The following is an 11,294-nucleotide window of genomic DNA, read 5'->3' as shown; positions in this document are numbered from 1 at the left end:
GTAAGTATGAATGTGGCTTTTGTATGCAGATAAATGAAGTATACTTTCCCAAAGGAAGCGGATGTTTTCAATGCTAAGTGTAAGCCTATCAGAGTGAATCAGATCTAAGCTTGTAATGCAGCTACTTTAGGTTGTATAAACCTATCAGCTTCATAAACACGAAAATCCCACGCTTGTTCCTGCCTCAAAATTAGAATATGCAGAATATATAAAAAAACCAGACTGAGCTTATTATCATTTGACATGATCAGCCTAAGCAAAGCTGTTTGATGTATCTGATTAAAAACACGTGTATGTGATTACAAAGAGAAATCTCAACACGTCTGTTTCTTTTACGTGGTTGAAAAGTGGACAATAAAGTCCTTGTGTGGTCTAAATGTGGTTGACGAGTTGTTGATTAAATGCGGTTAACTACTTGTGGTTTTGTTTTTAAAGGCATCACAAAACCATTTATCTTAAAATATTTGCCTAGTGAAATCTTTCCCCACCTTTGAGGTGCTTTGAAGTGTTGACCTCGCATGCTGCCGGCGCGCTCCGTTCCTCCAGGATAAAATGAAACACGTTTGTCTCCGGTATTTGTTGACCTACGCACAGCTTGTGACAGAGATCTGTGCAGATACAGCCAAATACTGCAAATGATTTTCACCGGATCAGCACTGATGGACTCGTCTGAGTTCTGCTGAATGTTGTGCGCCCTCTATTTTTTATTTATTTACTGGGTTTATGTTAGTCCTCTTTGTTAATGCAGTGTGTGAACAATTCCAAAGCTAGTTTTGTTTCCATTCAAGACTGGGATTAACACTAAATACCATCTTAATGAGATAAAGCTTAAGCTCATTAAGCAACACATAATGTATTAATTAACATCTTACTGTGTGGGGTTTCTACACTGGCTGAACCTGATATTTGAAAGCCCCTGCAAGGAATTTCAAAAGTTAAAAATCATTAGATAAAGATGCTGAATTAGCAATGAGCTGAAATAGGGCTATGCCTGGGAAAACACATTTAGATTTTTCAATATGGTGTGATGCCAGTTTACTTTCTTAAAATATATTTAAAGTTTAAATGTAGCTTTTGTGTTCAGAAATATTACCATGCTACTCCTCCTATGATGGTTTTGAGTAGCAAAGGCATCTTAAAGCTCTTAAATATCTCAGTAACAGAGTATTTGAGATTAGTAAGTGAGAAACATCTGTTTGATCAGTAGAGAAGTGTCACTCTGTTCCCTTTTTGGCAAATGTGTGAAAACAAGTTATGTGGTGCAGAACAGCAAACCTTTCTACACAAATAAACACTGTGCATTATGGAGAGGAAGGGATGACAGATACACTGTCTGAATACGGTTTACTTGAAAATAAAAATCCACTCAGAGTCGGTCCTACATCATTAACAGTGAACACGGAGCAAGTTAAACAACTGTCGAGAACTGAACTGCATCAAATTAGATCTCTACAAAGACATAATTTCTCAAAGTTGTAGTTTCTCACCTGCGAAACAGCAATCAGGCTAAAACAAACGCTGTTCGTGAATCCATTCTCATGCCATGAATTAACATGATCATCTCTGATTGTGCTACGTATGGGGCAGACTAGTAGACAAAGGCCTCCGTGATGCAGACATCTGTCACTGAAAATGATTGAATGGGCGCGGTTTAAATTGTGGGGGATGTGGCCAATGTGCGTCGCAGTAAAAAGGGAGAGCGAGACCCTGAGCATCTGTCGTCCTATTGACAGAAAACGGATATTCGTCCTTACCTAAGAGCTTGCTTATTGGTCCTGCAACATTCCCCCCCCCTGCTAATTAAACAGAGATTACAAGAGAGAGAGCAGCCTGACTTTTTCACAAATCAAGACAGAGCAGAGTGTTTCCACAATCTGCAGAGACAGAAGGTAATAGACTACACGTCAGTACGAGGCCAAGAGGTGTGGCCTCACTGAACCTTGACAAGAGTTAAAATCCAGGCTGTAAAACATTCGCGGCAGAGCAAATCCCAGCTGTAGCTGCTCCCAATCTCCAAACTTTGTTTCACTCACATACACGAAGCAGTGAATCGTGTATTCAACAACAAGCCAGCAACCAAGAGCGTAGGTGTGTACCTATCAACCACGAATAATATGGCGAACTCTTACTCTTCTGCATTGTTGCGATTATCCCGACTCAGACAGTCAGGACACGTCAATCAATAAAAGTGAAGGACTCTGGTCTGTTTCCAAACGCAACACAGCTTCTTGTTTTCGTGACATTTGCTGCGTGTAGCAACACTAACCAAGGCTTTATTTCTGTGTTGACTCTTTGACCCGGAGTCATTTTGTGTGTTTTGAGTTTCGAAGAGGAAACGTAAGGTTAACCGGTGGATTGCAAAAGTATTCATGCTACCTGAAATGTATACACGTTTCTCACATTGCAACCATAGACTCGGTGTGTTTTGGTTGGGAATTTCATCTGGAAGTCAAATATAGATGAATATTTGACTTCATCTGGAAGTCAAATGAAGTCAAATATAGCCTACTTCGTTTGAACTCATTTCAAATGAAGTATATTTCCTTACACTTTTTTTTTAAAGTGTAAGAAAAACGATGCACGTGTTTCTAAATCACTCCCAATTAAAATTTAAAATATGGCTATGCATCCAAGCCCCTTCACTTTGATACCCCTAAATATAACCCAGTAAAGCCAAATATAGTCAGAAATGACCTAATTACTAATTATTAGACACCAGTTGTGTGCAATCTCAGTATTAAAACAACTGTTTGGAAAGTCTTTAGTGACGTCACCTGCAGCCGTAATTGCAGTGTTTCAGAAATCATTTTCCAGAATTAGGACTAATCAACTACACAAGACAGATGCATTTTCTCAGTGTGCTCAATACTTTTATTTCTTTATTTGTGTAAATATTCTTGGCCTTTCCCCTCTCCAGCTTCCACCCAGAATCTCATTAAGCTGAAAGTCCTGCAGTTGGGGAAAATGTCAGAACTCTGTGCATTCAACGTCAGCGCGCATCTCACAACAACAGTCCGCCGGTTTGGAGCAGTGAACACTCGCGTCCAATCAGGATGGGACAGACATGGAGGACAGCAGGACCCGTAATGTCCCGTCGCTCCTTCCAATGAGAGCAGCCGACCTCTTAGTGATGATGTAATGTCATGAATATTGAAACAGGTTGGCTGGAGCTCGGGAGGCGCTTCAGTCAGCATCTCCTCTCTCCTCTCCATCTCCACTATCTGCCCGAGATTCGATGAAGCGGAACAGAAAAGGTAAGAAATTGATTCCGGGATGACTATTTACAGAATTAAAGGTTGTGTTTGTTTGTTTTTTCTTTAAAAAAAAAGAAAGAAAGAAAGAATGAGGGAGAGAGAGAAAGAAAATCGAAGAAAACACACCGGTTTTGTATGAATTAGGCATAGGGATGAAGGGCAACGTTGCTTTCTGTAGCTGTTCTCAGGCCGGCAACGTGGCTGGTTTGCTGTTGCTTCTCCAAGTATGTGGAACGGAGTTGCTCTATCTCTTTATTCAGACTCATTTCATGTCGCTCGGTTGATCAGCGCCGAATCAATGGATGAAAAAGAAGGTCTTCATTATTAGAGCTTTAAAAGCTCTAATAATGCACACACAAACTAAATAAATCATGTTAGCAATGAAATAGACTAAAAACAAAAAAGATATGTGTTTTCCCATCAAGTGGCCTAAGACACTCCTGTTCATCTGCTCCTCCATCCATTCGAGTCGGCTTACTGAGTCATCCGGCATGTAGGATGTGGCGGATAAAATGATGGCTGACAGGAAGCAGCTCCACTCTGATGAGTTGGTGCTTCTTGTCCAGCTGCTTTGTTTGCCGTCGAATCCGATCGGAACCGTTTCACTGACATCAGCGCTCTGGTGTCAGTGGAATGGCAGCGAGGTTTAATTGGCTGTCTGCCGCCTCAGGTCAGTGACATTACATCTCCCTCTGCCCGCTCAATGGGTGCATCTGACGCAAATGTCTAATTACCCGAGCTACAGCTAGTCTCACACAAAAGGCAGGAATCAAACGGGGACTCAAAAGGGCTGACTGCATAATCATTGGTAATCACATTGATTCCCCCCCACCCACCCCTGCTGGCAACTTTCCACTGACAAGAGCCTAACCTTATTACCTTCGATTGGGTTCATGGGGAACCATTCTTCTTCTTCTTTCCCTAATTCATTGTTTTCCACAGGGCAAGACGAAGAAACTTGGGAGACATTGGTGGACCTGTAGAGCGATCTCTACAGATTCTGATTAATCTGGACACAGATGGAGAGGGTGGATCCTCCTGAGAATGAACTGATCCTCTGACACCATGATGAACCCATCCTCTGCCGACTCCTGTCGGCAGCCAGACAATAGCAGCCGGAAGCAGGCGCGTTCGTCGTCTCCGGCCGGTGTCAAGGAAACTGGATCTAAAACTGCGCAGAAGGGCAGCGGCTCGGCTAAGCCCGTCACACCAAAGCAAGCGGCAGCAGGTGGAGCAGGAGGGGGAGGAGGAGGAGGAGGCAGAGGTAGTCGAGGTCATTCTCCCGTTTCCACAGGCAGGGAGCGGCAGGCCGGAAGCGCTCCTCCCAGCAGAGGCGCGGCCGCTGTCCAGTCTGCTAGTGCTGAAAGCCCGACACCGAGCAGGCCCGCGGCGGCGCAGGCTACCGAAGACTCCGCCCGCCCCACCGCCGTCGCCGGCGACGCCTCCTCGCCCTCCAGAGCCGATTCGAGCCGCGTTGTCTCCGACCAGCCATGCGCATCCAAGTCCCCAAAACTGAGGAGCAAAATCCCGAGAGGCGCAGAGTCCGCCTCAGCTGGAGGCGGCGGCAGCAGCAGCAGCAGCAGCAATAAGAAGAGCTCTAAAAGCACTGTGGGATGCGGACCCGGTTTCTGGAAGGAGGGATGCTTGCAGTCCGAACTGATACAGTTTCACTTGAATAAAAGCCTGGGGAAGAAAGGAGCCAAGATGCAGGCGAAGTCCGTGTCTCCACCAGCGTTGGAGCCTGAGCCGGAGCTGTCCCCGGAGCCCGCCGCTCCACAGCCGGCTGCACAGCCCGATGAGAGGCTGCAAGAAGAAATCGAGAGGCTGGAGGACGAAAATGAAGATTTAAAGGTACATATAGCTAAAGATGCACGCACCCCCCCCCCCCCCCCACACACACACACACACATGAGCCGCAGCATCAGCTACACCTGTTGTATTTGCATGCATGCTGCATGGGCATCACCGCGCCAGCACTGGCTTATTTCCTATAGCCTATGTGAAGGCCTTGTAATTTTTATTTGCCGGATGTAATGATCTAATAAAGCACTGATTCGCTGTTTTCTAGACTGAGATTGAGGAGATGCGGGCAGAGATGGATGAGATGCGCGACACTTTCTACGAAGAGGACGCCTGTCAGCTGCAGGACATGCGCAGAGAGTTGGAGAGGGCCAACAAAAACTGTCGCATCCTCCAATACCGGCTGAAGAAGGCCGAGAGGAAGAGGCTGAGGTTCAATGAAGGCGGCCAAGTGGATGGAGAGCTCCTCAGAAGTCTGGAGCAAGACCTGAAGGTAAGTCCGTGGTGCCTCCCAGTGATGGAGGCAGTGGTGTATGAAGAACAGCTTTTTGCCCTTAAACTTATACTTTTCATTCATATTTTTGCCAAGTTACACCTGTTTAGTGTGACAGATCAACACAAAATAGTGCATTATTGTAAAGATTGCTGATTTTCACAATTTGTTACAAATTAAACCTTGCAAAGAATCACATGTTTTGTATTTAGTAGCTTTGTTGAGTCACTTCTGGCTACATTAACATTTTGGACTCAGATGTAGTAAAGCAGAGTCCTAAACCAGTGCTATCGACTGTGGTCATCAGGGCCCACTGTCCTGGATGTTTTATTGATTCCCTGCTGTCACGCACCACCGGACTTAAACAAACGACCTTTAGCCTGGCGTTCACAAATACATTCACAAGGCACTGTGTTTTCGTCCTTCTTGACCCCTTCCTGCAGGTGGCAAAGGATGTGTCAGTGCGTCTGCACCACGAACTGGAGAACGTCGAGGAGAAGAGGACAAGGACGGAGGAGGAGAACGAGAAGCTGAGGCAGCAGCTGATAGAAGTGGAGGTCACCAAACAGGCCCTGCAAAATGAGCTGGAGAAAGCCAAAGAGGTGAGAAAGAGAGTCAAGGCGACGCGTTTGTTCGTTTTTCTACTTCAGTGGCTCGGTCGGTGACGTGGAGGAAAATTAAACTTGATCAAAATCGATTTGGATGGCAACGGAGTGGGAATGAGGAAAGACAGTGTGTAGCAGTAAAAAGAAGAAGAAGAAAAAAAGCAGATAAAGGGTGCAATTTCAAATATGATACACAAAGGTGACAAGGCAGGATGCAGTGAAGGTGGCTAGATAGAAATGTTTCATACTGTGATAAGCAACTGTAGAGTCCTGGAACTATGCTAGGAATAGGTATGTTGATTTTATTGGTCAAGGATTTATTTCATTTAGCATTTGGTTGAACCATTCATTTAGAATGAATGGTTTAAATATGAATATGTACTATTTACAAATATGTATAGTACATATATATGGCTAACTAAAACTACTTAATTTTTATAACTTATTTCATAAATTTCTGTGGAAATGATCCCTCATTAAGAGCAGCAAAATGCATGATGGGAGTTGAAAGTTCATGACCCGTGATTTTGTACTGTAAAGAGAGAACAGTACAACTGCACACACTGTACGCTACAATCATGGATTTTGTTTAATAAAGTTTGACAAAGGAGAAAATCTTTATGCGTGTTTAAGTTCTTTTTAAGGGTGAAACACAACCTTTCACCGGCTTATGGGACTGAATTATGTTTTCAAGGATTTTCAGTGAAACACAAAACCAAAGATGCATAAAATACATATGTCAAACTTAAGTAGCATCGCCTGCTTGTGTGTGCATTTTTCTTTTCCAAAAGAACTCCTTTCACTTAATTGTAACAAAACACATTTTTGACCCCGTAAAATTGTTCTTTTTGATTGTGTGCTTCAGAAACAGAAAATAAAATCTGAGCAGCCTGATTTATATTTTAAAATTTTGCCCAGTGATAGGAGGTATTAATTAGGGAGAGTTTATTTTCATGTAAATAAATTTGGCATTGTAAAAATCTGGATTAACTCACCACTTTCAGTTTGAAAACAATATGATATAATTGCCATTGCTTCTGTGTAGCTCTCCCTGAAAAGAAAAGGAAGTAAGGACGGACAGAGAACTGAGAAAAAGATGCCGCAGACGCCCGTTGAGGTGAGTCAAGTCTTGTGTTTACTCAACCACTGAGTACTAAACCTCCATGGATATTTTAAGTAGTAAAGCCTAAATTGCACAATTCCCAGACAATTAGTTATCCCCTATAAGGTGTTTCACATTTTGTTCCATTGAATCTGTTGTATTAACGTGACCAACAAAACAGCGTGGTGTAATTGTTACGCAAGAAGAAGAAAAAGGAGGAAGCATTATTTTTTAAAAGCTTTTTCCAAATAAAATTAAGTGTGCTGTGCATTTGTATTTTAACCCTGGGTCAACTTTTTCTAGAACCACCAAGTGTTTGGGGTTGTCTTCCTGGAAAGTGAACCTGCAATTCTTTCTTATGCCTTTTCCATGCAGCTTTCTGAAAACGCCCTGTCTCTGCTGCAGAAAATAATCCCATAACATCACATTGACTCTAGTGTAATGAAAATTATAGGTGCCTAAGACGTAAACAAGTGATAGAAGTCAGAGAACGTAAAAAGCAACATTACCTTTGTGCAGGAAGAAAATGAGGACCTGAGGTGCCAGCTAGCTTTTATCAAGGAGGAAGCCATCTTAATGAGAAAAAAGATGGCGAAGATTGACAAAGAGAAGGATCGTCTGGAGCAGGAGCTGCAGAAGTACCGCTCCTTCTACGGGGACGTGGACAGCCCGCTGTCCAAAGGCGAGGCCGGGGGGCCTCCCACCACCCGGGAGTCCGAGCTGAAGCTCCGCTTACGCCTGGTGGAGGAAGAGGCAAACATCCTGGGGAGGAAGATTGTGGAGCTGGAGGTGGAGAACAGAGGACTGAAGGCTGAACTGGATGACATGAGAGAGGACAGGTACCCTCATTTCAATCAACACTTTAGATGTTAAAACGTGATGGGAATTTGAAAAATTTAATTTGATATCTGAAAGTTTGTCCTTTTGATTATTTTATTTTTTAAAAATAAAGCCAGCAAACCTAAACTTATATTCACCTGTATTTTTCAGTCTGGCAGCAGCAGGAGGAAATGGCACTGGCGGCGGTGGCCAGCAGAGCAGGGAGCAAGGCGAGGCTTTGTCTGAACTAAGGCAGCAGCTGCAGCTGGTGGAGGACGAGGCAGAACTCCTCCGCAGGAACTTAGCTGATGTAGAAGAAGAAAACAAAAAGGTTTGTTGGGCAGATTGGTGCCGCCAGTTGGTGCTGTTTTACACCAATGAAATCCCAATCCTTCTGCTGTTTGACCAGCCCCCTCACCAAAGATTGAACTTATCTTTCCTCAGGTAACAAATGAGCTCAATAAACTCAAATACAAGGCTGGGTCCCATGAGGCCGGATCAAGACATGGAGGAGGTTTGTTTTCTTTTCGAAATGAAAACTAAGTTGCACGGCGTAAAATTTATTTCACTTGAAAGTAGGGCTGGGCAATATGGCTGAAAAACATGCCATGACACAAGCCTTCACATCAGGTGCCGATAATTATTGATCTGTTTTTTTAGTTTGTTTTAAAAATATGAATTACTGCCAAACTGGTGACGTGACCTTTCCTGTTTTGGCCACAATTTCATCTGGGGCTGTTGTACTAATTTTCACTTGAAACTGCTGCTGTGCAAGTTATTCAACAGGTTGTTGCTAGGTAACCTAAGAGGGAGTGAGTTAGTTGATGTCACTCTCTTTGCTTAGTTGACTTTAAGAGGTTGAGCAGCTAAAGCCTTTCTTCTACTTACATCCCCCATAATTCTGTTCTGCGAAATTGTTTAACATCATATCCGATGTATTTTCTATTGATATGGATCTCTTGTCTATCACAATACAGCTATATTGCTATCATTTATTGCCCAGCCCTACTTGAGAGATCACTTCCTTGTTATTTACCTGTGTAGCAGTAGGAACGATCCCATATGTCTTCCAATAGCATCATTGAATTATGCTAATGCTTGAAGTTCATTCTCACCTTGACTCGCCTTCAGGTGGGGGTGATCAGGCTAAACTGGAGGCGCTCCAGGAGGAGCTGAAAGCGGCACGCCTGCAGATCAATGAACTGAGCGGCAAAGTCATGCAGCTCCAGTACGAAAACCGCGTGCTGCTCTCCAACATGCAGCGCTACGACCTGGCCTCCCACCTGGGCATCCGCGGCAGCCCTCGGGACAGCGACGCGGAGAGCGACGGGGGCCGGGACGACGACACCCCGTCGACCTCCGCCGCTTCCCCTCGCCTCCTCCCGCCGCACCGCAAGCGCGAGGGCCCCATCGGCGGAGAGAGCGACTCCGACGAGGTGAGAAACCTCCGCTGCCTCCAACCCACTCTCACTCCCAACTCGTCATATATTGACGCATGGGACTTCCGTCCTCGTCACATATTGACGCGAGGGGTACCCCTTTCGCGTCAATATGTGACGCGAAGGGTTTTACCTGATGCCTTACCGTAATTTTTGCCCTAAACCTATCCAATTTTTGGGGTTTGAATCGGCAGTGTTTGCGAGACCATTCGCGTAAATAATCCATGTAAAACATGCGACCTTCCAAAATCGTCACAAAATCGCCAAAATTTTACGGTGAAGGAACCTGCCCGTTTGTCGACATATTGACGCGAAGGGGGTACCCTTCGCGTCAATATGTGACGCATGGTCAGACGGCGTCCCAACTCGTCAATATATGACGAGTCGGGTGTGAGAATGTGTTGCTGCCTCACCCCGACGCGCTCGCTTTACTCGCCAGTAGATAGCCGTTTTTTATCCAGAAGCCTGCGGGACCGGCAGCAGATGATAGACATCCGCATCGAGGCCGAGAGGCTGGGCCGGACCATCGACAGGCTCATCGCTGACACCAGCACTATCATTGCCGAAGCCCGAGTGTACGTAACTAACGGGGAGCTGTTTGCCAGGCTGGATGAGGATGAAGAAGGTGGCAGGTAATAAAGAAATCACTAGATTGCATTGTGAAAGCCCTGGATTCAGCTTTTCCACGTCTGCTCTGCAGGATTAGAGAGCATGAGCTGCTGTATCGAATCAATGCCCAGATGAAAGCTTTTAGGAAAGAGCTACAGACCTTCATAGACCGTCTGGATGTCCCCAAGCAGGACGACAAACAGCCAGAAGAACCGCTGTCTGTAAGCCACATCCACCCAGATGTTTCAACCCATTATTTTGCTCATCCTCATCCTCGTTCTGTTTTCCTCACTCTCTTATGCCACCATTTTCAAACTGGTATTTCTTTTCACCCTGTTCTTTGTTCTGTAAGGCACACGCTCAAGTTCTCACAGTTTTCTTTTTCCATTTTGTTTGCTACATTATTCATTCAGTTTAAGTTCTGTTCTGCTACCTTCAACGCATCGCATAAGGTCACTTAAGGTACAGGACAGTTCCACTTCCCAAGTACGACTCCAATCATCCGTCTACTGCAAAGGCTTGCCGCACCCTGGACGCAGCACAGCTTAGGAGTGATGCTGGAGAGTTAGGTGAGTGTTGTTGCGTATGAATTCACTTTCAAGCACACACTGAAAAACTCAAGCCCACTGTGTTTAACGCAAGCTCTGGGATCATTGCAAGAAAGGAAAATAAAAAAAAAAAGAAAGAATCTGTTTACCAAACTGTGAACAGCTTGAAACCACAGTGTGTATGTAGACTGTACTCGGTTTATTTTGATGTAGTTCATCCACTGGGGGGTTTTGAATGGGTCGACGAAACAACGGTTTCTGAGAATTTCCCAACTCGTCTGACATTTGCTATACATCTGGGTGCGGACAGAGCTATGAGGGAATGGCGCATGCTGAGGTTTGGGTTACAGCAGCAGTGGTGCGTTGCAGTGAAAAATGCATCCAGTAACTCCAGTTCATGCCCACAATAGCAGTGACAGTTATTGTCAGTGCTACATTTGTAAAGCCCGTGTTTCCCGAAAGCTCCTCTGTGCTGAGTCACTGAGCTGATGATATGATGTGTAACTCATGATATTTTGCAACACAGTAGGTTCAAAACACAAACATACTGACAGACCACACAATTTGTGGGGTTTTCGTGTACTTGTCATTTTTTTTAAATGTTCTGCCTAATGTTTTCCTCTGT

The 11,294-nt window shown here is 44.6% G+C and overlaps 1 protein-coding gene across 1 annotated transcript; it reads left to right on the top strand.

Moving 5' to 3' along the window:
* Window positions 1-2,875: 2,875 nt before the first annotated feature.
* On the top strand, window positions 2,876-10,138 carry LOC122831587 (protein SOGA3). The gene is made up of 10 exons (XM_044117880.1): window positions 2,876-3,254; window positions 4,197-5,105; window positions 5,323-5,547; window positions 5,991-6,149; window positions 7,198-7,269; window positions 7,774-8,093; window positions 8,245-8,404; window positions 8,518-8,587; window positions 9,205-9,509; window positions 9,955-10,138. The coding sequence occupies exons 2-10, from the start codon at window positions 4,320-4,322 to the stop codon at window positions 9,997-9,999; spliced, it is 2,142 nt and encodes a 713-aa protein (XP_043973815.1). The 5' UTR covers window positions 2,876-3,254; window positions 4,197-4,319; the 3' UTR covers window positions 10,000-10,138.
* The last annotated feature ends 1,156 nt before the right edge of the window (window positions 10,139-11,294 follow it).

This window comes from Gambusia affinis, linkage group LG05 (genome assembly GCF_019740435.1).
Source record: "Gambusia affinis linkage group LG05, SWU_Gaff_1.0, whole genome shotgun sequence".
NCBI classification, from domain to species: domain Eukaryota; kingdom Metazoa; phylum Chordata; class Actinopteri; order Cyprinodontiformes; family Poeciliidae; genus Gambusia; species Gambusia affinis.
The sequence above is the reverse complement of the archived record's forward strand: the minus strand, read 5'-3'. Positions and strand labels throughout refer to the sequence as shown.